Raw genomic sequence first — 25,989 nt, forward strand, 5'->3', positions numbered from 1 at the left:
TTCCATCATCCCACCGCTTTCCCTCGTTTTGTCCCCCTCCCTCCCTCCCTCCCATCGAGTCACTCGGCCGACAGGTCGGAACGGTCAACAGGCGTTACACTCGGCTGAGCGCTCATTGTGCACGTGAATGCGGCGAGGGAGGGATGGAGGGAGAGAAAGAGAGATAGAGATGAGTATTGTGTGTTAAAGAGTGCAAATAGTGGGCCAGGCCCTGCGCCTCCCTGATTTAGCCCCACATCAAAGCTAAGCAAACACACGCCCCCCGATGTCTCACCCTTAAGTCTTACACACACCCCTCTACTCCACCCCTGATTCTCTCACACAGGCGCACCTCGACCCCTGAACGCCAAAGAGGCTGTCTGGTGGACGCTACACCTAGAAACAGTCAGAGGACTCCACAGCTTCCTCTGAAATAGCACTGTGGTGAAATCTTCCGTCTGTTGAAAGCCAGTTATCACTTCTGGTCCAGGAAAATATAAATACAGTGAGTGTGTGTGAGTGTGTGAGAGAGAGGGGTTATTCAACAATAAGAGCCATGCTGACATTCTAGCTACAGGCTAGACCTTGTTCATGAGTAATGTTCCCTGTGTTTTCACTTAACGGCTGCAAATAAAGTTGTGTGTGACTGAGTAATAGGCAGTTGGCCTGTAAGATATTTGGTATAAACTCCCCTTGTCTGTCTGTCTGTGTATTTTTGTGCATGCAACCACACATGCATCCTCACTTGTGCGTGTGGATATGAGAGTGTGCGTGTGTGTGTGTGTGTGTGTGTGTGTGTGTGTGTGAGAGACATGTGTGACTGATGTGTGTGAACCGATGTTCTGGCTTCCCTGCAGCAGTGACGGCTCACTGGGGGGTTGGAAGACGGGATTAAACACAGAGGAGTGTCACTGCTTCGCTGAGTTATAGCACTCATAACACACACACAAACACACAAGGCAGTGACACACACACACAAAAAGCAGTGCATACAGACACAAACATACAACCAAATTTGTATCAAAAAACACATTACATACATCAATGTTACAGCACACATCATGTAAATATATAGATGTACTGTAGCTTAAACATCACCACAGACTGAAATAATCGAAGCATATGATCATATTTGTCTCTGAGGATGAGTTACAGACCACATTGTGAGTAGAAGAGTATGCAACGATCAATTATTATCAACAATCATTGATTGATTATTGTCTATAAAATGATCATCGTGATCATGTCTGAGTGCCCAATGTGACGTCTACAAATCACTTATTTTGTTTAAGAATTCAAAAGATATCTAATTTACAATCATGTAGAAGCAGCAAATTATCACATTTGAAGGAGCTGGAACCAGCGATTGTCTGGCTTTTTTCTTGATAAATGACTTTCACTGAAACTATTAACCGAAAATTGTCAATTAAATTTTCATAAAGAAAGCGCTTCATCACTTCAACAACTTTATAGAAACATTTTATTAGAACACATTACTATAAAATAAAGAATCTTAACTTTGAAATGAACACAAATGATACGCTTCAATGCAGAAACACTACACACAGTTAAAAAATAAAATAAAAATAAGACAAACTTTAACTTGGCCCACATTTGCGACATTAATTCAAACTATCTTACGAACCTGAGGAGGGAGCAACTGTAACCCTAAGATTTAAAAGGGAGCAATAAGTAAGTATTTTAAGCTATTTTCATATTCAAATTTTACATTATGCTTCTCACGGGCACATGAGGCCCTTAAACAAAAAAAGTGACGACACAGTGGAGAGAAAAAAGAAAAAGAAAAAAAAAAGCCTTGTAAATTGGATTTGGCCCGGCCTTAACCTCGGCCCCTCTCTGTGCTGTGTGTGTTCTGGGGGCCAGGAGGCTAATTTAATTTGTTGGACGGAGAGATGGGGGAACGGGTAAAGACCGTCTGTCGGTCTGAAAGTCACACTTTGCACTTCTGAAGACCTACTGTAACAACTAGAGCGGGGACATGGATGACATATGCTCACATACTAACTCATGCAGACAGATGCGTGCTACCAAAAAACTACATCACTGTTACATACAGTATGCTCACCAGGGGAGGGCATCCCAGAACGGTAAAACACATCACTTGTTCAGTTGGATAAAACACACACACAGACCTGTGCTGTCGGTTGATGGCAGCCACCATGAGAGCGGTCCAACCCAGACGGTGGCGGTGGTTTGGGTCGACCCCCTCTTTAACCAGCCTGATGTTGGAAAAAAAAAAAAGTGGTTATAATTTGACATCAACATATAGTAGAGGGTGTCTGAATGTGTCCATATGGTCTTGGTATAAATACACACATACACATATGGAGATATAATGATGCTAGAATAAAGCTGCCTGTTTGACACACCAGCATGAAACCAGCTCATGATATCTTTGTCTTTATCTGAAGCCACACACAGTTGCTCCTTGACCAGTTAATGTGTCTGTGTAAGCCAGGTGTGTGTTGAGTTTTTTGCTGGAGGGTATGACACCAGGTACTGGAGTGGCACAGTGTGTGTGTGTGTGTGTGTGTGTGTGTGTGCGCGCGTGTAAGTGATCCGTCTGTCGTCTCATGTGCTGAGCAGACAGACAGTGTGTGTGTTTACAGTCAACACCGTGGCCTCTTGTCTGGTCTGCACTCAGCTCCAACGCTCTCTGGCTCCGTTTTCACTGCCTGGTCTGCATGCAGCATCAGGGTTTGGGCAGAGAGAAAGGCTCAGCACTTCAGCTACATCTGAGCTTGTCAGGGTGCAGTACTAATTTAGTCTGCGAAGCTCTTAGTACCTTAATTTTACCAGAAGGTAAAGTTAAAGAAGGGACATTGTGGGAAGTCAGAGCTTATGCGTTTCACAAATGCATAAGCTGTGCACTGTGCTCCATGAGAAGGGTTTCAGTCAAGTAAGTCAAACATCTAAATGAGGCGGCTCACAGAGCTGTCACCTCTATACACAGAGGTGACACTATGCTTAGAGTAACATTTAAGTCATTTTTGGTTATTTGCTGTAGGGCTTCACGATATGAGGAAAATATATAATTGCAATTGCGATAGGATTCACGATTTAGGAGGCAATAATCATTTTTGTATCATTATTCTCATTTTTGTTGAAAAATATAGAAAAAAAAACAAAAAAAAACAAACAAACAAAGACTTTTCTTTAGTCTGTAGGATATCATTTTTAGGCCGGGATGTGTCTGCAGCACCACAATACTTAATTCAGAATGGTTTGACACATATTTTGCCTTTAACAAATATCGCCCCTCCCTTGTATTTGGATATTGCACTAGTTCATAGTCCAATTTTAATAACATTGTGATTAATTGTGCAGCCCTAATTTGCTGTATAGGTGTTTGACTGATGTATCTGGCAAACCTGCCCTTTAATGAAACTTGGATATTGTCCAGCCAAAGTTGTCATACCAATGTGGCAAAGAAAGACAACAGAGCATCAAGAATATGGGTAAATCCTGAAATGAAACGGGTATACCAACCTAAGAAAAATCTTTAATGTGGGTTTTACTGTGAGCTATGGGATCACAGAGGCAGCATGCTGTTTCACAAGCTAGGCTGCAATTAAACTGGAATGAGGATGCTAACTATTTTTACAAAATTACATTTTCAAATCTAAAAATACTGAATGCATACAAGCACAATATATGAACTAGCAGCAGCATCCATCCCTACATTTTCAGCATCGTTATCAGCCTACTTAAACCCTTCTCAGTGGAACCTGCTTTTTAATGATCAAGGCTGGGTCACATGACAGCACATCAACTTTATACGCACCTTTCAATGTTAAAATGCTATCTCAAGATCATTAAGATCATCATGATTCACCACAGTTGTAGCACCACTGCTTTTATGAAGTCTGTGTGAAAACGAGACCTCCATCCACTCCACCGCCTCTCAGCAGAAACACCCCAACACTCTACCACTTCTATAAACTAAACCAAAGCACTTAACGCATCTGTGATCTGCTGACGGTCTCACTGCACTTTCACCTACACCATCTGCCACATGGGCACACAGGTAACCCAAGCCAGCAAATGGGAGACATACATGGATAAACACATGCGCTCATATACACTGATACAAATACCCATCCACACACTGTACACACACAAGCACTGATTTAACACACATTAACACGATTATTGCACAGAGGTGAGCAGCATGACTGAAAGCAGGGAATCCAACCATCTACCAATATAAGGCACCATGTGTTTTACTGTACTTACTGTATGTAACCAAAAGGCACTAATATATTACTTTGCCGGCTCTTTGGTATTGTGTCCCAACCAAAACTCCTACACCAAATTTTAGGATCATGTCCCTGTGACTAGTTCACTTGTGTCCGTTTTCATAGTTACTCAACATTTGTAATGCAATATTATCAGCAGAAGAGATGGGACGTTGAAGTACTATAAGACCTGACATGCTCCTTTTTGGTTGGCAGAGTAATTGTAAGAGACTCAAAGAAAGTTGTTTTTTTTTTAAATCACAGTTAGAAAAGATAAATAAAAAGGTAATGCAAAGTGAGAGGAACAAATCTTTAACAAGCTTCATATCAGAGAAAAGAGAACAAATCGAGGCACACTGTTGGAATGGAGCTCTGAGTGGAACACACAAACACACACACACACACACACACACACACACACACACACACACACACACACACACACACACACACACACACACACACACACACACACACACACACACACACACACACACACACACACACACACACACACACACGGGATTTCTTTTCATACAGAACCTCCTTAAGCTTGCACACACACACACCTCTTCTTCCACCTGGTGGTTATTGGTGGTACAACAACCTCCAGTGATATAACTGTTTTCAAAACTGCAGATGATCCTAATCCTAAATTGTATAATTGAACTATTACATATTACAATAACCAAATCCTACGATATCTAAGTCATGACATTAGTGATGTTATATCAATATCACAAAGCTCTACTGATTCCCAACAATTTTTTACTTAAAAAAATAGAGATAACAGGAAATGCTGTATCTTTCCAAATTTGAGCTAAGAAGAACAAATACACCCAGGTAGTTTCTCCGTTCCTTTTAAACCACGAATACTATGGCTTCACCTCAGCCATCAATTTCAACCGATATTCATCTAGCCTAATGGATGTGTCCAGAAATTGAGCTTTGTCCAAAGCATCCTAAATGACAGGTTCAGCTCAAAACCTTTTGCCAGTATTTTTATCCTCATACAGTCCACTACCATCATGACAAATTAAAAAGGTATTATTTGCTGTTCTCTTGCATGATGAATAAGACTATTTAAATGCAAAAAATGGCCATGTCACATAAATGTAACATCTACAACACCATTACTATACTTAGTAGCCTCCTTGAATCATGTGGTGTGTGTATGTTACCTGGCCACATCTTCAGAGTTATTGGTCCTTGCTGCCTCCAGAAGTGCATCACCTTGTTATTGCAATAACAGAAACAGAAAACATTACACAAGAAGAATAAACTCGAGTACGGATTAGCAAATTAGGGATGTGCCTGTACTGTTTGTTTGTTTTTGTTTTTTTTTAAAGTCAAAGCCAACTTAATTGACAACTATGAAACTTGTGTGCATTTTGTGAAAATGTGCAAAGGTTGCTGACCCTCAACACTATCCATTTACAATATTTTCTATACAAAGTGCCTCATTACTAATAGACACAAAATATATACTAAGTCAGACAACACAATGACTGATGGCTGATAACGTCTACCTTTGTTATCAGAATCTTTCTTCAGGCAGAAGGCCACGGCTGCAGCAGACAGCACACCGGCAGAAGCCACTCCTGCCCGGCTGGCTCCTCCACCTGTCCTCCGGCCATCACCTCCGTCCCACTGGCCGCTCTCCTCCCAGTACTGATTATTATTCCGCCCTCTGCTGGCCAAAGCCGCCCATGAGCCGCGGCGGTTCTCCAGGTTGGACAGCCATCTAGGGACGAGATGGTGGTACTGCACCAACTGTTTCACACTGGTACCAGCGGTCTCCTCGGCTAAAATCCCCCTTCTGGAGACCCGGGAGGTGGACACGATGGGGTTGCGGTTGATCTCTGCCGGTGTCTCGCGGATGCCCTGGCATGCTGCACCGCTTGCGCTGGTCTGGAGCACGCGGCTGCACGGTGACAGGCTGCGCGACCTTCGGGCAATTAGCCTGGTGGGAACGGATGATAACATGGCGATGAACTCACCAAAAACAAAACGGGGGATGAAACCTTAAGTCTGGCAGTAATTCCAGAGGGAAACGGATACCCTACAAGCCGGGGACACCGCGTTGTTTCCGATGTAACAGCCGTTATACCTCAATTTCCAGGCAGCTTCTTACAACCATCGGGACGAAAACAACCGCTTCACCTCACCGTAGCGTGGATGTCACCAGAACGGGCGATGCATTTTGGGAAATGTTGTTTTACTGGAAACTTCTGTGTCATGTGCTTTATAGCGAGATGTGTATCTGTTACATACTTCCGTGTTCGCTTAAACTTAGTTAACACAGAGACGTTTTAGTTATATTTAGTTATATAGAATAGTTGGTCAAACTCAAACTGCATTGAGGTACACAAGACATAAAAAAAAAGGTTAAGCGCTAACAATCTATTTTTGAAGTTCCTTGTCTAAAATACCCGCTTGATTTACAGGATAGCTGTCCTGCATTCGAGTAATCCGTACAATATAAAACAGTTGTTGAATATTATTACGCTGTTTGGCAAATATATTAGGAGATGATGCCACAGTTGGTCTTCGGTTTCACATCCTTTCGTACCTGAGAACAGAACAGGGAACTCACAGCGACACAAATTTTGATGAAACAAGCAGTTTTTTTGTCAGTGTACTTTCCTTTGATGGTTCATCATGGCCGCCAGATGTCGCCAAAGCACAGTGCTGTTGTAGCCTACACAGCTATTGCAGGCAAATGTCATCATCTTCATCAAATCTTCAATTTCAGACAGTTTAGTAAGAGAATGGCTAGATAAATTAGTTATTCTCATGTGATGAGGCAAATGAAAACAATTCTAGATTTGGCTAGAGAGTATTCTCTGATACACTGATAAACACAGCTTTCAAAGTTTTGAGTGTCGACATACATACATACAACATATATGCTGTAATCACATGCTAATTTACCTATAGGTCTTGTTCTCAATGGGGCACAGTGGTGAACTGTAATGTTAAGGCTTAATCCCATCAGAAATACTGGGCTTTTTATGTAATATGAAACTATCTTATCATTCTTTAATCCATTCTACTTTTTATTAGTGTGAGTCCCTTTATCTCATATAAATAAGCATGTCTTTCTCAATATCCTCCTCTGTCATCTGTTCATTTTGGTTTTGACTCAAAAGTGTAAATTAATTAATGTATTACTTCCTGCACAAGACACCTAGCTTGATTTACCTGATATAACTGCTTGTCTTTAAAATTGAAAAGAAACTGCATTTTGAGATTAGGTTTCTGTACAATTCCCTGTTGAAATGCAGCAGACGTTAATGCAGAAATGTACAGTTCAACATTTTAAAGCAATGATATATATCAGTTAATGAAAGAAAGAGCCTTTCACTTAGTAGTAGCAGGAATGGAGAGGATGAATTGTTGAGCAATATGATGGTTTAACTGGATGACGTTTCCATTTACACCTACTTGCATACGAAGAGGTTACCACTAAAGATACAGTGTATTCCAGGAAAAAAGTAACAATGTTGAAAATGCCCTTTACTTGTGAATGAAATACAATCCAAGCCAAACCATTCAGACATATACAAGAGTGGGCTTCAATTTGTTAGATGGGTATGTTAGTGCTGGGCCAGCAGTTAGCACTGCTGGCAATAGGCTTACTGTGTCTCACTAGACATGAATCATAGAGGACATTCTGATCTGCCAACATAAATGCACTGGCACCGTTAGCAGCAATGCCATCTAAATGTCAGTGTGGGTTTGCTATTGTAGACACCTGACAACACATCCATTCGCTCTGACAAATAAAGCTTAAGTTCCCCACGCTAACCTGTCGATATGTTTCTAAAGCATTTTTTAAAAACTCACCATCACTATTGATCTCAACAACAATGGGATTATGTGATGGCTGATATATGTGTCTTGAGAAAGTCAGCTGCCCAGCTGCACGGACCAGAATGGATTGGCAAACACAGGGGAAACTAATTTTGTTAACAATGGCTGGGTTCTAGTTAATTCCCCTGGAGAACCATTTTTATCAACCTGTACAACTAAACTAGTCAAAAAGCAACTAACTTTAATTGTATTGAAATAACATCACAAAAGCACTGTATTGACAGCTCATTTGAAAACAAGATGGGCTTCTTCATATTTTAGGGGGTTGACTGACAGTTTACTTGATGAGCACCACCAGTCTTTCTTTTCTTCCCCGTCATAAATCTGCCCATTGTGCACTTTACATATTTTTTTGCTTTGTGAATAAATATTACTAACCTGAATCATTAAAGCACTCCTGTTTATGTTTTGTTTCCCCCAAATAAATCACATTCACTAAGTTTTATAAAGCAGACATTTCGACTTGTCTAGCATTAACCATGGCTCTGTTCTAGGGAATTGTAATGTAATGCAGCAATTAATTATGTTTTTGATTACACCTGTTATGTTTTAAAAAGGACAATGTAATGCTCTATTCCTCCTGGTGAGAAAAGTCTCTCACTCACCGGTCTAAGGTTGTCAGAGGTCAGGGTCAGCAATGGAAAAGTTGGTGCTATTACAGGTTTTTATTCACCCTGTTCATTCAAAAGACAGTTTCAATAATGAAAATGCTGTATTGCACATGTGCAAAGAAAGAGAGTAAAAGTCCATGCCTGCAGAAAGGGATCGCAACTAATGGCAAGGTTAGTCTGTGGGTGTAGCACTTTGGCTACACTACAGTATCTGTCAACCATCGCAAAATGTCATCATTTCAGCGCATTTAAAAAAATGGCAATGCCTACCCTTGTTTTATATTTACACAAACATACATGTGTGATTCTCAGAAGGAAATGTCAGGTGCACTCCAAAATATTGGGCCTCAACGTGTCGTGAGAACACCCACAGATCAAACTGAGTGAAGGAGGTTGATAATGGGTTTACACACTCCAAGTTGAAAGGAGGGAGAGCGATGGAACAGAATGACACGAGAGACTGAGTGAAAAATAGATGGATACAGACAAGCATGTAGATGGTTGGCCCTATATAACAGAACCACAGTGACACTTACAAACAGGCTACAGGGAATTTAAATATAGGGCTATATTGTTCTCAGTATGCGAGCTTGTAACAACTCCAGCAATGAACAGTTCATAAGGAAGCATGACCGATAGACAGGTGAAGACTTCCTAATACTTTAACCATAGACTGTAAGGCTGTGTAAATATACATAACAGTCTATGACTTTAACACGTCAGCCAACAAGAGCCAGGCGCGCCCCCGCTGCTGCAACTAACAAAAAGGTTCGCGTGTAAACGTTAGCGCGAGTTGCGTTCAAATACTGTCGGCAATATGGAAACTATAAACAAATAGAGTAACCATACAGGAGCTGCTTGCATATTTAAACTGTAAAAAACAATATAGTCTACAGCTTCTTATCCCTTGCAAAAAAAGTGCAGGAACCCTGTAGGAAATCCCATGCAGGAGTCATGCATGAAATAATTCTGAATCCCGCAGGATTATGGCCAAAAAATCCTGTAGATTTTTGCAGGAAATGTAATGCAGGATTTCAGCAAGGAATATTTGTATATCTACAATATTCATAAAAGTGTGCTGGAAAATAGAGTTTGGGGGACCAGTCAGTGTTGTTCACAAACTGGGCTATTTGACATGAAAATAAACGTGGGCCTCTTTTCCCTCCACGGCTGACCTGCAATTCCTGGATCAACAGGTAGGCCATTTTTTGACATTCAAAAATGTATCAAATGTGAGCCTGTTCTTGAACTTTCGATACAGATCTGCTTCCAAAGTTTGTGCTAATTCACCTAGCTAGCTGTTGGCAGGGTTATCTTTCCTCAAGCTCTAACGGTAAGCTCTAGCCTAACGTTACCATAAGCGCTAGCCTACAGGAAGAATTGTGTTTGAAAAAAGCTGTATTTAACGTTAACTGGATGGATTTCATACACCATATTTTGTTCCCATTAACAAAATAGGCTTAGCAAATTTAGCATAAACTGGATTAGGTTAGGTTCCCAAAATATCGATTAAAGTAAACCATGCAGTTAGCCTAGCTTTAAGTTTTATTCACATTCTGTGGTTTCACATAGCTACATGGTAGCTAACTGGTGTGTGAACTATATTGGAAAAATGTTAACAATCACTTTTTTGATTAATATTAATTAGCAGCGTTAAAGCTAAAACAAAATATCGCTCCATAGACCTTTTGGTGGTTAAAAACTCAATTGAGTACCTTTTTAAAGTGGCTAGTCATGAAACAAAGTGATTCAAAACAGCCAGGACCAACAATGTGAAGCAGTAACAGACCGTATGTAAACCAGTTTTGGAATATTATAGCCAAGCCAGTTAATAGTTAAGTTAGTTAATAGCCCCATACAGATTTGTTGTAAAGTCAGTTTTCGGCTGTTGTCTTTTTTTTTTTTTTTAAATAGGTTAAACTTATTCAGGCCTACATCATTTAAAATAGGCATAACAGGCCCATGTATAGCAGCATATCGTTTTAAAGCAGGATGTCTGAAGTTAGCGAAAGCGTAACTAGCAAAAGAAGAAGAAAACAAATTAAATTCCTTAAAAGTCACCTTGCTTTATTTCCAATGAAAAGACGATACAATAAACAAAATGTCTTTAAGTCAGAGGCAAATAGGCTGAGAGCTTTACGAGGAGCACCTAAAGGCAGCACAGGGAGGCGTTTCCATTGTAGCCGTCCCTGCGTCGCCTGCCTGTACAGCTCAGCCTGATTTCCCCCCCCCCACACACACCTCCTCATCTTCCTCTTATTTCTCACCGCATCTCCTCCACCACCTGCGACGCAGAGATGGAGAGCCGCTGCAAATGATTATAAGCTCACGGAAGATCACGCTTGATAGAGAGAAAGACACACAGAGGGGAAGCCAGATAACGTTAATGAGGGAGCTAGACGAGCGGAAACAGAAACATATGGCTTGTCTGAAGAGCGGCTGTTTCTGAGGACTGCTGAACCCGGGCTGAAACTTATTCAACCACCGTGATCAACTAAAAGGCACATTTGATTCATCCATCTCATTGTTTGACACTTCTTTGCCTTATTATTGTGTGCTATCACCTGTGTGAGGCTGTGCTTATACGTCTGTTTGATTATAGTTTGTGCGGGGTATATTGCGGTTGTTTTTACCTCCCTGAACGCGCACATACACGCACACTGATCATCACAAGACGCGGCGCAGAATACAAAAGCCTTCTTGGGAAATTTAATTAGACAAGTTATTTCCACAGAAGAGTAGGACAAGAGTGGCTGGCTCTCTGCTTCCCTTCATTTCCCCTGCTCATCGTGTCTCCTCTGGGCCCAACAGGAGTCTCTAAGACCCCTCTCTTCTCCCACATCCCCCACCCTGCGGTAAAAAGCCATGTCTGGACAGACTGTGACCATCCCGGACGACCGGGCGTTCGCTAGCTTCAAGGCGGAGTGTCTGTGCGATGAAGGCTGGAGTATGAGCCACAATAAGGGGGGCATCACGGTGTGGACCCAGGGTCTGGAAGAGGGGAAGCCCATCCACAAAATGAAGGTGAGACTGTTAACCTCCGCAGGTATGAAATAGAAGATAGCGAAAGCCCCTGGAATATGTTCAAATACAACAAAGTATACATTTGATTTGTAGCCTATACTCACTTTCTATGGGAGGAGGAAAAAAAGACACTGCTGTATAATCCAATTGGCAGGGAAGTGCTTTTTCTAAATTCCCATATGATTGAAACTGCTGACATGCTTTAACTGCTGCTTTTTGCTGCATGCTAGTTGCAGATGCTTCTCCAACCCACTAACATCACATTGCTTTTCAAACAAATGTATTTAGATGACACAGCATACTATATGTTGTCCCTTTGTAAGCACGCAAACAAATGTGGAACTGTAAATCCTGCAGTGTGTAACTTTTTTTTTCTTTTCTTTTTTTTTTTTAAACATCCTGTGTTAGATTCACTTATCTTTTTAAAAGTGTGTACAATGGTGAGGTTGTGAATGTATGCCTGATACACACTATAAGAAATCCCCAGGACTAAAGTGAAGTGAGAGCCTCTGGAGGCAGGTTTAATTCTCTGGAGATGTCATTATCCTCTGCCAGTGAAACTATTTTCAAGTCTCATATAAGGTAGTGTTGAGTATATTATGTTGGGTTACTTAGTTGACTTCTGTGGAGTTGGTTTATTATGGTTTATTCATACAGTTTGTCATTTAACACAGCACAGGGAAGTAAACAAAAACTGAAATAATACAACAGACAAACGAACTGATTATGGCTGAAAAGGATATTCAACTAGCTACATTATTTTGGGCTCTGATAACTGATGGTTAATCGTCATTATTTGTAGTTATTTATTAACAAAACTATTAACCAGTTTTGGAACTGCCTACAGTTTAACATTAATACAGTAACACAAGGTGCAGTAGGTAGTAGGGCTGTGCAATTAATACATTTTTAATCGTGATTACGATTTCTGCTCCTAACGATCCCAAAAACGAGTATCGAGGAAAAACGATAATTTTGCACATTAAGTTTTGCAAGTCAACTCTTATTTCGTCCTGTGTTCTGAATGGAGAGGAAAAAAGGCTCAAATGAGAAAAGTATTAGAGGGAAATTTCACAGTTCAAGGTGTTTTCACTGTTGATTTGTTTGTTTCACTGTTGTTGTTTTTTTTACTTTCAATAATTATGTCTTTCCAAAAGTCAATGAGTAATCGTGTAAAATAATTGTGCGTTCAATATTGTCCAAAAATAATCGTGATTATGATTCTTTCCATAATCGAGCAGCCCTAGTAGGTAGGGAACAAATGCAGTAGTTCCTGATCATTGTTTAGGTAAGGTAAATAATGTGACAGGCATGTGAAAGTACTTGATGAGCAAACTTTGTTATCTAGTCAAATAGCAGTCGTGGCAGTTTGACTCGAATGTGAATGTTTGTCTTGGGAGTCGATGTGGAGGCGTCATCAGGAGAGGGATGCCACTTTAAGCTATGAAAAAACAGCACAGCACATTATATTTGACCACAGTCATTAATAATGCTTTGTTCAGTTCCGGGGACAAAAAACTAATTCAACACATTTGTGGCCAAAACATACACGAATAAGAATAGATCATTTAAGAATTAGTTTGCACACACATGTTAAGATACAAAGTGACAGTTTAATGCAACTTCCAGCTTCTTTTCTAATGGTAGTTAAGAACATCATTAAGATCATCAATTATTTGAAGAAAATTAAGTGTAAGTTATGATGTAGTTTGTTGGCTCAGGTGATCTGTCTCACCTTTCAACTGGTGGAAGTTTCCCATTAATATATTAAAGGTATAAATACCTACTGACAGTACATTCATACTTAGGTCATATAAATACTTACATATCCTGGTGAAAGGACAGTGTGACTTATTCTGCATCCAGCCACCAAATCTAGCAGCAATTGGGACCTACAGCCCCCTGGACATTGTTAAAATTGATCATGAAAGAAGAAAAAAAAAGATAATTATATCACTGTTATACTTACAGTTCCCTTTGCCAGTGGACACTACAGTCTCCACTTAGCCTTAAACCTGACTGACTGGCACTTTAGTGCTTAGCTGGCTCAAATGTCTTTCAGTGTTGTCACAGTCACTTTAAAACACATTTTGGTTCACAGCTGACAGTTTTTGTGTGTGTGTGTGTGTGTGTGTGTGTGTGTGTGTGTGTGTGTGTGTGTGTGTGTGTGTGTGTGTGTGTGTGTCTTTCTTTCTGCTGGTGTATCCGGGTCCGAGGAGCGTAAGCCACCAGGTGTTTACTTTGTTAAATAAAGAGGTGTGTTTCTGTGTAGGTACAGTAGGTGTGCCCAGGGGCCACAACAGTAGAGGGATTTTCCCAGCCTATCTAGTTGTACCCTATACCCTTGTACCTGTATGTGTGTAGAGGGTAAGGGCAGGTGTGTTTCCTCCGGACAGCTCTGCAAACAGACACACACATTTGGAGTTTCAGTGGGGTTCCTATCTATACTTTATCTTTATGTAAATACGACAGTTACAGGAGCTTTATTTTGCATGGTACATCATTCTCTATCTCTTGTTTTCAACTTAGTAACTCATTTCATCCAAACTCTGACATGGCACAAGTTTATTTATCCCTTTTCACAAAATGATTACATTAATTGTAGTTGTGTGTAAATACAACTACAATTAATGTGGTGGTGTGTATGGATCATGCTCATAGATAGGTGTGTGTGTGTGTGTGTGTAAGAGTAGGGGCATTAGAAATGCCACAGATACAGCTCTTCTATTTATAGACAAAATGAAAGCATGCATCTTTGCTGATGCATGTCGAATGATTGTGTGTGATGTGTTGATAATCGTCTCTCTTCCTGTTTCCCTCTTCACGATAGTAACAATAGCACTAAAGAAAAAGTGATATATCCAAATCAGAGCGAGAGGGAGAACTCTGGCAATCATCATCATTAGCGATCTACTGTAATTATCATCAGCCCCATTATCGTCATAATCATTGCCACTGCCATATTCATCAATAATGTATGCACGTTTTGTATCACAGCTGTAACCACCACCATCATCATCATGTATTTTGTCAGCACGACTCTACGCACACTGCACAATGCGTGGGTGTCTGTTAGTGTGTGGTCAGACTGCGTCTCTGCCATGCACACACCTGGGTTTACTTTCCCCCCTGCTGACACACAGGGAAGCCCAGCTCTGAATCACACCCGCACTCCTCCATTTTTTTTCTTCATAATTGTCTTCCTCAATCATGTACAGTGGTGTGAAAAAGTGTTTGCCCCCTTCCTCATTTCCTGTTCCTTTGCATGTTTGTCACACTTAAGTGTTTCGGAACATCAAACCAATTTAAACAAAAGTCAAGGACAACACAAGTAAACACAAAATGCAATTTGTAAATGAAGGTGTTTATTATTAAAGGAGAAAAAAAATCCAAACCATCATGGCCCTGTGTGAAAAAAGTGATTGCCCCCTTGTTAAAACATACTATAACTGTGGTTGTCCACACCTGAGTTCAATTTCTCTAGCCACACCCAGGCCTGATTATTGCCACACCTGTTCACAATCAAGGCATCACTTAAATAGGAGCTGCTTGACACAGTAAGGTCCACCAGAAGATCCTTAAAAGCTACACATCATGCCGAGACCCAAAGAAATTCAGGAACAATTGAGAAAGAAAGTAATTGAGATCTATCAGTCTGGAAAGGGTTATAAAGCCATTTCCAAAGCTTTGGGAATCCAGCGAACCACAGTGAGAGCCATTATCCACAAATGGCGAAGACATGGAACAGTGGTGAACCTTCCCAGGAGTGGCCGGCCGCCCAAAATTACCCCCAAGAGCGCAGCGACGACTCATCCAAGAGGTCACAAAAGACCCCACAACAACGTCCAAAGAACTGCAGGCCTCACTTGCCTCAGTTAAGGTCAGCGTTCATGCCTCCACCATCAGGAAAAGACTGGGCAAAAATGGCCTGCATGGCAGAGTTCCAAGGAGAAAACCACTGCTGAGCAAAAAGAACATCAAAGCTTGTCTCACTTCTCCAGAACACATCTTGATGATCCCCAAGACTTTTGGGACAACATTCTGTGGACCGATGAGACAAAAGTGGAACTCTTTGGAAGGTGTGTGTCCAAGTATATCTGGCGTAGAAGGAACACTGCATTTCATAAAAAGAACATTATACCAACTGTAAAATATGGTGGTGGTAGTGTGATGGTCTGGGGTTGTTTTGCTGCTTCAGGACCTGGAAGACTTGCCGTGATAAAAGGAACTATGAATTCTGCTGTCTACCAAGAGATCCTGAAGGAGAATGTCCGACCATCTGTTCGTGTACTCAAGCTGAAACGAACTTGGGTTCTGCAGCAGGACAATGATCCTAAACACACCAGCAAGTCCACCACCGAATGGCTGAAGAAAAACTAAATGAAGACTTTGGAGTGGCCTAGCCAAAGTCCTGACCTGAATCCTATTGAGATGTTGTGGTATGACCTTAAAAAGGCCGCTCATGCTCGAAAACCCTCTAATGTAACTGAATTAGGACAATTCTGCAAAGATGAGTGGGCCAAAATTCCTCCAGGACGCTGTAAAAGCCTCATTGCACGTTATCGCAAACGCTTGGTTGCAGTTGTTGCTGCTAAGGGTGGCCCAACCAGTTATTAGGTTTAGGGGGCAATCACTTTTTCACACAGGGCCATGATGGTTTGGATTTTTTTTTCACCTTTAATAATTAACACCTTCATTTACAAATTGCATTTTGTGTTTACTTGTGTTGTCCTTGACTATTGTTTAAATTGGTTTGATGTTCAAACACTTAAGTGTGACAAACATGCAAAGGAACAGGAAATGAGGAAGGGGGGCAAACACTTTTTCACACCACTGTATCAGCACCCAGAGGAGCAAACTATGAGACTTGACAGGTTGGAGGGACCGACCGAGCGAGGAAAGGAAGAGAGTGGCAGGGAGAGAAGAAGTCGGGTGAGACAGGGAATATGGGAGAGAATGAGTAGTGGGTGGAGTGGGTTTGATGTGCAGGGGTCAGAGTTAATTGGGTGTTCTGAGTGCAGTGGGCGCAGTGTGGACTCAGACCAGGCATGAAGAAAAGACTCACCAAACCACACGCACACACATTGTTTGTGTACCTACTTGTCTGGCTTTTTGTCTCCCTCCGCCTCTGCTTTATCTCTCTGAACTCTCTTTCACCTGCCTCTCTCTATCTCCATCTCCTTGCTTCATCTGTTGACTTCACTGAATTAGTGTGTAATAGAATTATTCACATGTGTACTTAGCTGGCTGTATGTCTTCATTCTGCACTGGATGTCTTTTGCTCCCTATACAGTTCTCGTATGTCTCCTTTTCATTTGGTTTTCCTTCTTCCTCCTACTCCTGTTTCAGTCTGCCTGTGAATACAAAACCAACCAAATCCATTATTCTCCCTGGTCTTTTCTGACCTCCAAGTCCTCTGCCAATCTGTCTACACACGCACACACACGGATATCAAATATGAGACCTTACTGATACTGCTGTACTGTCATTATTTACTTATGGTTGCCTTCTGTAGATATAACACATTTAACATTTGCAGTATCTGTTTTTTCTGCTGAGGTACATCAACAAACATGGCTTTGGCACAGTTATTGTACATTTTATTTTCAAAATCCCATCATACTGTATCCTGTATGTGTTTTTTGTAGTTCCAGTATGGAGAGTTCATGTTAAAGAGTCAGAAACAAGTCTTTAATTCCATAATAAGCAGAGCGGTCAGCAGTAATCATCATGCATTCTCTGTTCTAGGCGTTGTTGTTTTCCTGTAATGTCAATCTGCAGCCATACCCCCGTTCTGCCCCTCACAAACTTTCTCTTATCGCTCACAGAATAATAATTCTGGCTAATAACAGAATATTTGTGAAAGTGTTAACTGTTGTCTTTAATAGACTGGCATTGCATTAGTTTAGGCACAGCAGTATCAGATTACTTTACGATCAGTAATCGCAGAATTTCTAATACTCTGATCCCCTCGTGTATTAAAATGCCAAGGACAAAAAAATAGAAACACCTCCCGATATAATGCAGTACAACACCACCTTTAACTGGGACCTCAGTATAATAACATATAATTGAATTTACACATTTCTGACAATGTCAACAAAAACTGAACAGTCTAGGCGTCATAAAAATAGACTATGGCAGAAACTGTATTTACAGGTGTATATTTGTAGTCTGGATCAACGGAAGTACATTTCCAGGATAAAGCCTGACATCTGGCGCGTGACTTGCACACCGCATGTCCCTCACCTTCCGCTCTCTGTGTGTTGCCGTTCTCAAAATCCCTTCGCCTTGGGAAACAACAACAAACTTCGAGCTAGCAAATTGCAAGCTGAAATAGGCAAGTTTTGAAGACAATTTGGCTCGTCCAATAAGGCAGGCCTGCTTGTTTCTTTCGGGGAATGATTGTAAAGACTTACAAAGAATATGTTTACAGCATTTACTGTCTAACTGGGATGTTTTGGGACCGATTGGTGAAGTACACACGGCGATACAATGTTAAGAGCAAATCATGTTTAACCATGTATCCAGCTAATTTAAAGCTACATTATGTAAGAATTTCTCCCATCTAGCGGTGAAATTGTATATGACAACCAACTGAATATTACCGAACCTGAAATGAGCTCTTAGTATCTCCATCGTTTACACGCAGCTGTTCTAGCCACTTCAATATTAACTTTGGTCTTGTTGCTTTGCCTCTCGCGTTGTCGTTTTAATTCTCTTTTTCTCTTCTCTGGCGCGTAATCTCCCGCTGGCATTAGTCACGTTGCCACTGAGTGTAAGAGGGTGAAAGGCGGAGGTATGTTTCTCTTTGGCTAATGTATTTTAAAGATGGAGGCGCAACATGGCGGCCGTCATTCGAGCGAGTCGCTCGTATGTATTCTGAATGATTCTAAATGGCAGTTTCTACGCGTACGAGAATACTTTGATTAGTTGGTGGAAGTAATTACACATGAATGAGCACATATTTGTGAAAGAACAAAGTTTTTTTTGCTAAGAATCAACAAAAAAAATTACACAATGTAGGTTTAAATATCTCACGTTACTGTATTGTGGGAACAGTTATTTTAATATTTTATGTGGTGTTTTCTTTTACGGTGTGCAAATGTTCCCACAAAACAGGCTGCTTCCCGAGACTATTTTGCAGAGCCACCATCGCTGCGTCCAGAGTTCAGCACCACCCAAGACGACTGCGATTGGATTAAAGAAATGTAAACAACCCAGAGCATTTTTTTCTCCTATCCTAGAGTGGATGTGTGGTGTAGCCAGACCTTACTCCACAGCGCTGTGGAAATAGGTCTGGTAATTGAAGACTGAGGTCTACCTATTGAAGTGGCCACTGAGTGTATACTGTAAATATAATGTATATATGTTGATCACATGCAGCTTTAGCTGTCCGATAACTTGAGTAGAAGTATAAAGATGCATAAAATGGAAATACTCAAGTAAAGTAAGTAGTCTATCAGGACTTTTTTCAGTTTCCTGTTCATATTATGAGTATTAGTATCTGACCAGTGTACCTCCTAAACAGAACCATAACATCGCTCCTATGATGTCCTTGATTAAAATAATGAAGAGGTTAGACCAGGTGATGCCCTGCACCACATTCAGACATTCACATGTTGAACATGGTATTTTGTGTTTAGTCTGCATTTAAAATATTTCTAGAACAAGTAGTTGGAAGCCAAAATGGGACATTGAGAGTTATAATAATATCTGGTCCCAGGACATTTAATTTCACTTAAAGGAACACGCCAACTTATTGGGACTTTAGCTTATTCACCGTAACCTCCAGAGTTAGATAAGTCCATACATACCCTTCTCCTCTCCGTGCATGTTGTAACTCTGTCTGATGGCTCCACCGATAGCTTAGCCTAGCACGGATCCTGAAGGTAATCGGTTCCAACTAGCCTACTGCTCCCAATAAGTGACAAAATAACACCAACATGTTCCAATTTACATGTTGTGATTTGTATAGTCACAGCGTGTACAAATAACAAGGTCATATGAGACACAGCCATCTTCTAACCATATATAAACTGGGAACTATATTCTCAGAAAGGTGAAGCATTGCTACTCTGCTCGGGGCTTCTCAGGTGCTGCAAGCATATCACTACGCCCAAGTAGCAGAAGTAGCACTGTTGTGTTCTGAATGAACACTTTGGATAACAAATTTGTGGTGCATATTTTGTGCTGTTACACCAAAGAGAGCTGTACAGCCAAATGTAGTGTAAAGTTGGTGATCATTCTCTTGAATGAAGCCCTCAAGGAACAATGGAAAGAAGATCCAGGAGGGTTGGAGAGTTTCAACCCTCCTGGACTGACTTCTAATTGGAGTTAAAATCAGCCACCCTCGGTCCATTTCTTCTCTCACTCTGCTTTTCTCTCGGTCCCTCTTGACCTCTCATTTGCTCTTCTTGTTTCTTTGTGTCTCTCATCCTCCATTGCCCTGTCCTTCTTTGTTTTTGTTGTTATTATTAAGCCTATTTACTCTTGGCAATTGTAACTGTAGTAACAGCTTTACTCCAGGGTCCACAGACATCTTTTTACACGGGATGTATGTACATTGCCATCTACTCCTGTGAAGCTGACACAGGCAGGGTTTCATTAATACACCGTAACACACTATATCTTAAATCAACAAGTATGGCTGTATAAACAATTAAGTCCTCCTAGATTTATAGAAATGTATACCTATAATTTATCTGAAGTTTTATCTGAAGTGTGCGTGCGTGCATCCTTGTCCTGTATTATTGTATTGTTTTCCATTTTATGTCTAGTAATGACTCATCTGTGGTCAATAGCATGCCTCTTGATTCTGTCCAAACATTCTCTCACACACACACACACACACACACACACACACACACACACACACTCACTCACACTGTCTCAGCTTTCTAATGCTCTCTGACCAACTGATGTTGAATTGTTTACACGTCGGTTGCCAGTCGTGTGTGTACGTGTGTGTTTCTTTCAAACTCATGAGTGTGTGTGTGCAGGATCCCTCAACACTTGCATTGGATAGAGCTCTGGAAAGTTTTGCAACATCAGTGCAATAGCAGGAGCTACGTGTGGTAAACTCAATAAATCTGGTTTAGTCTATGATCCAGTTATGTTAGCTGTGTACGTTTTCTTTATTGTCTAAACATGAACACTCTTTCTGTCTCTCTTTTTCACAGTGTCGGATGGTGTGTAAGGACGTGTCGGCTGAGACCATGTACGACGTTCTCCATGACATTGAATACAGGAAGAAATGGGACACAAACGTCATTGAGACCTTCGATATCGGGAAACTTACCGTCAATGCAGATGTTGGTTACTACTCATGTATGTTACACACTTAAGTGTAAACAAGCGTTCATTTGTCACTAATATGATTTGGGGCTGTAAAGGGAAGCAGAGACACATACAAAGTGCACGTTGATCGACAGGACAATGTTTTGTTGATCAGATTTATCTTGTGTGTCAACAGGGAAGTGTCCAAGTCCTCTTCGGAACCGCGACGTCATCACTCTTCGCTCCTGGCTTGCAATGGGGAAAGATTACATCATCATGAACTACTCTGTCAAACATGCCGTGAGTACACACACACACACACACAATCGGGGCTTATACGTGCTCAGCTGGGGCCCTGCTCATTCACCCTTAATATAACTCTGTGCACATGTGCTCAAAGGTGCATTGTAAAACAAATGGCCCGTTTTGAAATGAGTGCACATTGGTTGAGCCAACATGAACGTTGATCCAGTTAAGCAAGCTTAAGGAGGTTCTGTATGAAAAGAAATCCCAATTGCGTGTGTGTGTGTGTTTGTGTTTGTGTGTGTGTGTGTGTGTGTGTGTGTGTTAAAACAACCACTGCATCCAGAAACTAAAGCGAGTTTGGCAACCCCATACCTCCAGCCCTTTTTGCTTTTACCTTGGAAAATGATAGACGTACTGTGGTGGCTCTTCTTCAGTTTAAGTGTAGTTAATTTGATTCAGTTGAATACATTGTGTTTTAAGTTCAGCTTCCAGTCGTGCTTTTTAGGAACCTGAGTAATTTGAATGCCAAAGGCCAGTAAAACAAACTGATTAGAGAATGCTGAGACCACGCGAGTGGGTTTCGGTTTGGAATCGGGCCCAAAACCTCAGCCTTTACTTTGGCTGTATTTCTGTGTTTCTTGTTCAACAGGAAGAAGAGGAAGAAAAACGATCATGTGTAAAAGCCTGGACCTCTCTCTAGGGCTATAACAACCGATCAGTTTTCATATTCGATTAATAATAAAATAGTTAAAAATGCCTTTTCCCAACAGCTTGTTTTGTCTGACTAACTGTCTCAAATCAAAAGATATTCAGTTTACTATAACAATTATAGTGAAAGCGGAAAATCCTCTCAATTGAGGAGCTGGAACCAGATAATGTTTGGCAGAAAAATGACTTATTTGGTAAATTTATTATCAAAATAGTTGCAGATTCATTTTCTGACAATCAACTACTCAATTTACCGAGTAGTTGTTTAACTTGTACCTCTCGCGATCTGTCTTCCTGTCTTGTTTATTTGTCTTCTCTGTCTATCTTGCGTTTCTGTCTGTCCCTCGGTCTCTCTTTCTCTCTGTTTCTGTTTCTCAGTTTCACCTCACTAATATAATGTTTACAAAAGGATAAGACGTTTCATGTGACACGTAACTGTTGACTTCCACCTCCTTTTCCGCATTCCTGCATTAATAAGTGGTTACGAACATAATAGACGTGTGTGTGTGTGCGTGTGTGCGTGTGTGTGTGGCCAAGGTCACTCTTTATAGTCAGAGTTTGAGAGCTTGGCTTGTTGAGTGCAGTTTAAGGGGATCCTTAGTGGAGTGCTGAGTTCACACGTCCACCGTTAGTCCACTTATACTGTATTTGACACTACACTCATCTGCTCTCTTTCCCATGATTAATAATAACTGCTTTTTCACTAATTTATTTGAAACTGCCCTGTAGTAACTGTCAAAGTATAAAGTTCTTGCAAGAGAGGCCTATATATTTATATTAGGGTTACAGATAATGACTACTAATGACTATCAGTTGATCTGTTGAGCACTATTTTAGCCACAATGGCAGCCTGGCTCCAGGGATAGCAGTGCTATTATTGGATGGATGACATTTTGTGCATTTTGTACAGTTAGCATTGTCATTGTTAGCATGCTGACGTTAGCATTTAGCTCAAAGCACCGCTCTGCCTACAGTAAGTATGTAAGTAGCATGGCTGTAGACGCTTATGTCTTGTTGATTAATCGTTGAATATATAAAATGTTTAAAAAGCCCATTGTGAGCTACCAGAGGCCAAAGTAATGACTTAAAATGGCTATTTTTTTTTAATCACGTTAAGTAAATGTTCTATCGATCAAGTAGTTGACTGATTATTAGGTCAGATGTGGAGTTTCCGGGTATGGGGGATGTGTCAAGAATGTAGAGAGACATCTAATGTGTGACTAATAGTTCAAATCCTATAGTGTCTCTACATTACGTCAGAACATTATAATGTTGGCCCAGATTTCCCTGAAACCTGCAGGGAAGTGTGTTTCACGAAAGCTGTCATTGTACTGCTGGCAGAAATTCCTACATTGTAGTCTGCTAGAGAGGTGTAGAGAGGTGCAGGCAGCATAAATATGAGTGAAATAGTAGGGAAATGATAAAGCAGTTATCTGAAGGTCTCCTCTGATAAAGGTTCTTTAGCTGGCTGCGGCTCTGTGTGCTTTTTAAGTGGTCCGCAGTGTGCCTGTCCCAATTAGCACAGGCTAACCAGTGCTGTACTTTATCATCATGAATAATAATCTTGACATAATCAGAGGAGCCAGCAGTGGAATAGTGGGCCTTTGCTGCCATTTCCATAATAAATTAATTAAATCTGGAGCTACCAAAAATTAATGAAGATTTCACGGGGCTCCTTGTCCTGTTCAAGGTTGGTATATGCACTGAATAAGGATGTTATTTCCAATAAGAATCTGTGTGTGTGTGTGTGTATGTATGTATGTGTATTGTCTCTACAGAAATACCCTCCTAAAAAGGACAAGGTGCGAGCTGTGTCCATTCAGACTGGTTACATGATCCAGGACCAGGGACCAACCAACCACTGTACTCTCACTTACTTGGCCCAGGTAGATCCACGAGGTAACTAACACACACACACACACACACACACACACACACACACACACACACGTGCTTAACGCAGGCTCAAAGTTCACATGAATCATTCATTCCCCTGCCTTTATGTCAGAATGAGTCGCCATAGTAACCATATGAAGGACTATTTCACTGCCACCTCGCTCTATCCCTCTTCTCTCTCCCTTCTCTCTTTTTCTGTTCATTGATCTAATTCTCCCTTTAATTCACTTCTTTACTGTCACAGTCTTGCATGCAAGTGCTAATTGTGTAAATGTCTTTAATCACTGATTTGTAATGTGTTGCAGTGAGTAGCAAGTTACAAAGCTCTACTTTGATCCTGGATGACATGACATGTAATAGAGCAAGCTTTAATTTATTCCTCTGTTCACTCTGTTTCTCTTTGCAGGTTCGTTACCCAAGTGGGTTGTCAACAAGTCTTCCCACTTCCTTGCTCCTCATGTAAGTCATTTGCAGATTAACAGATATTCTTTATTATTGGCATATCTAATACTGGCAGTGCATTTAAGTACAATAATTTCCTTTTCTGAAGTTTTTGATAATCAACACAGAACTATGAAAATAAATTGATATGTTGTCTTACTTGTGTTTTCTTAATCTATTTTGTTCTTTTTAGGCAATGAAGAAGATAAACAAAGCCTGTTTGAAGTATCCAGAGTGGAAGCAGAGACACAACCCTGGTTTCAAGCCCTGGCTCTACCCCGAACAGACTACATTACCCAGCATCCCGCTCTCTGAGCTCAGCATCCAGCATGCCGAGAGCCTGGAGAATATTGATGAGAGCTCCCTGGCTGAGACCCAGGAGAGAGAAGATAGCGACTAACACACCCACACTCGCACATACAGTCATGTATTCATACACACACAAACAGTAATGCAGGGTGACATGCATGCCTGATACACATCCATAATTACCCTTATGTTTATGTGATTCTATATGTAAGTATGTGTCTATGCACATGCAGTTGCATATGCAGGCATACTAACAGGCACATGTATGTAAGCATTCATGCACACAGACAAACTCATACTTGACCAAATCCATCTCATACTTACATACATAATGTATGAACACATAACATAGATGCAGTCACAGATACACACCCACCCACTCACAAGGGGCACTGAAAAACAACTTATTTTTTACAACTCATATTCATTGTAATCAGAGAAGTGGCTGTTAATGTGATTTTTCATGCCCCTTCAAGGGATATCAAAGTATGCAGATTACTGAAAATATATTTTGCTACAATAATTTACTGTTGAAATGTTATCTGAGTAACCTGACAGTGGACATCCCGCTCTCATTCAAAATATGAACAATGGATTTCAAAATTATACTCCTTTTATGTGCACGTTATGAATACAATCAATCTAGTTGGAAAACACCTCAGTGTAACCCCTAATAGTCACGTATACAGCAAGTACATAACTGTGTACACATATGGACACACTATTCATTTATACTACATTTGTGTACTCAGACATGTATACACACTCAGTTTGTCTCTCTGCCCATGTTGTTTCTCTATCACTCATTATGTGTCTCCGTCACATTTTGTAAGCACATGATAAATATGCAGGTGTGCAGAAGGCAGCTGGAACCCCCAACCTGCAACCCTCTCATACACACACACACACACACACACACACACACACACACACACATACAGATTTTACACACTTACTGTCTTCTCCTCTAATTGAGAGATGTATGAATGTATGTAGAGTTTAAAAATTAAATACATATTCCTACAAAGGTTTTCAAATTTCACCTGTGAGCGGAGTCATTTTTGTCTGTGTGTATTTTACATGTGTGAGGTGCCTTTGCTCGGGTTGATGTCTGATGCTGCAGGTTTGCATGATGCTAAAATAGGCAGGCCTAGATAGTTGATCTGCTATCCTTCTTTCAGTGCTTCATGCTAAAATAGGTTTATGAGTGATCTGCTATCATTTAGACATTCTTTCAGTGACACACACACACACAAAAAAACATTGAGTTTAAAACTGCACTGCCATGATTGGAACAGGGAACCACCATGACATAAATCCTAATGATAAACAGGTTTTAACTCACTGGAAAGTGTGCATGC

At 40.8% G+C, this 25,989-nt stretch overlaps 2 protein-coding genes across 3 annotated transcripts in view; one reads left to right on the plus strand and one right to left on the minus strand.

Annotated features, from left to right (window-relative positions):
- Positions 1-6,576, minus strand: part of clpb (ClpB family mitochondrial disaggregase) — a 31,298-nt gene extending 24,722 nt beyond the window's left edge. The window contains exons 1-3 of the mRNA XM_078246377.1: positions 5,768-6,576; positions 5,420-5,471; positions 2,133-2,219 (exon numbers count right to left, since the gene is read on the minus strand). Of these exons, the coding sequence (XP_078102503.1) occupies positions 2,133-2,219; positions 5,420-5,471; positions 5,768-6,224 (596 nt within the window). The 5' untranslated portion in view covers positions 6,225-6,576. The remainder of the gene's footprint in view (positions 1-2,132; positions 2,220-5,419; positions 5,472-5,767) is intronic.
- Positions 6,577-10,954: 4,378 nt separating this feature from the next.
- On the plus strand, positions 10,955-25,670 carry stard10 (StAR related lipid transfer domain containing 10). 2 transcript variants are annotated; one of them, XM_078246380.1, is made up of 7 exons: positions 10,955-11,226; positions 11,537-11,749; positions 20,932-21,079; positions 21,225-21,328; positions 23,761-23,881; positions 24,285-24,337; positions 24,513-25,670. In XM_078246380.1, the coding sequence occupies exons 2-7, from the start codon at positions 11,591-11,593 to the stop codon at positions 24,717-24,719; spliced, it is 792 nt and encodes a 263-aa protein (XP_078102506.1). In that variant the 5' UTR covers positions 10,955-11,226; positions 11,537-11,590; the 3' UTR covers positions 24,720-25,670. The 2 variants fall into 2 exon arrangements, with proteins under 2 accessions (XP_078102506.1, XP_078102505.1); XM_078246379.1 differs by having other exon boundaries at positions 10,955-11,749.
- Positions 25,671-25,989: the final 319 nt, after the last annotated feature.

Source organism: Sander vitreus, chromosome 3 (genome assembly GCF_031162955.1).
Source record: "Sander vitreus isolate 19-12246 chromosome 3, sanVit1, whole genome shotgun sequence".
Classification (NCBI taxonomy): domain Eukaryota; kingdom Metazoa; phylum Chordata; class Actinopteri; order Perciformes; family Percidae; genus Sander; species Sander vitreus.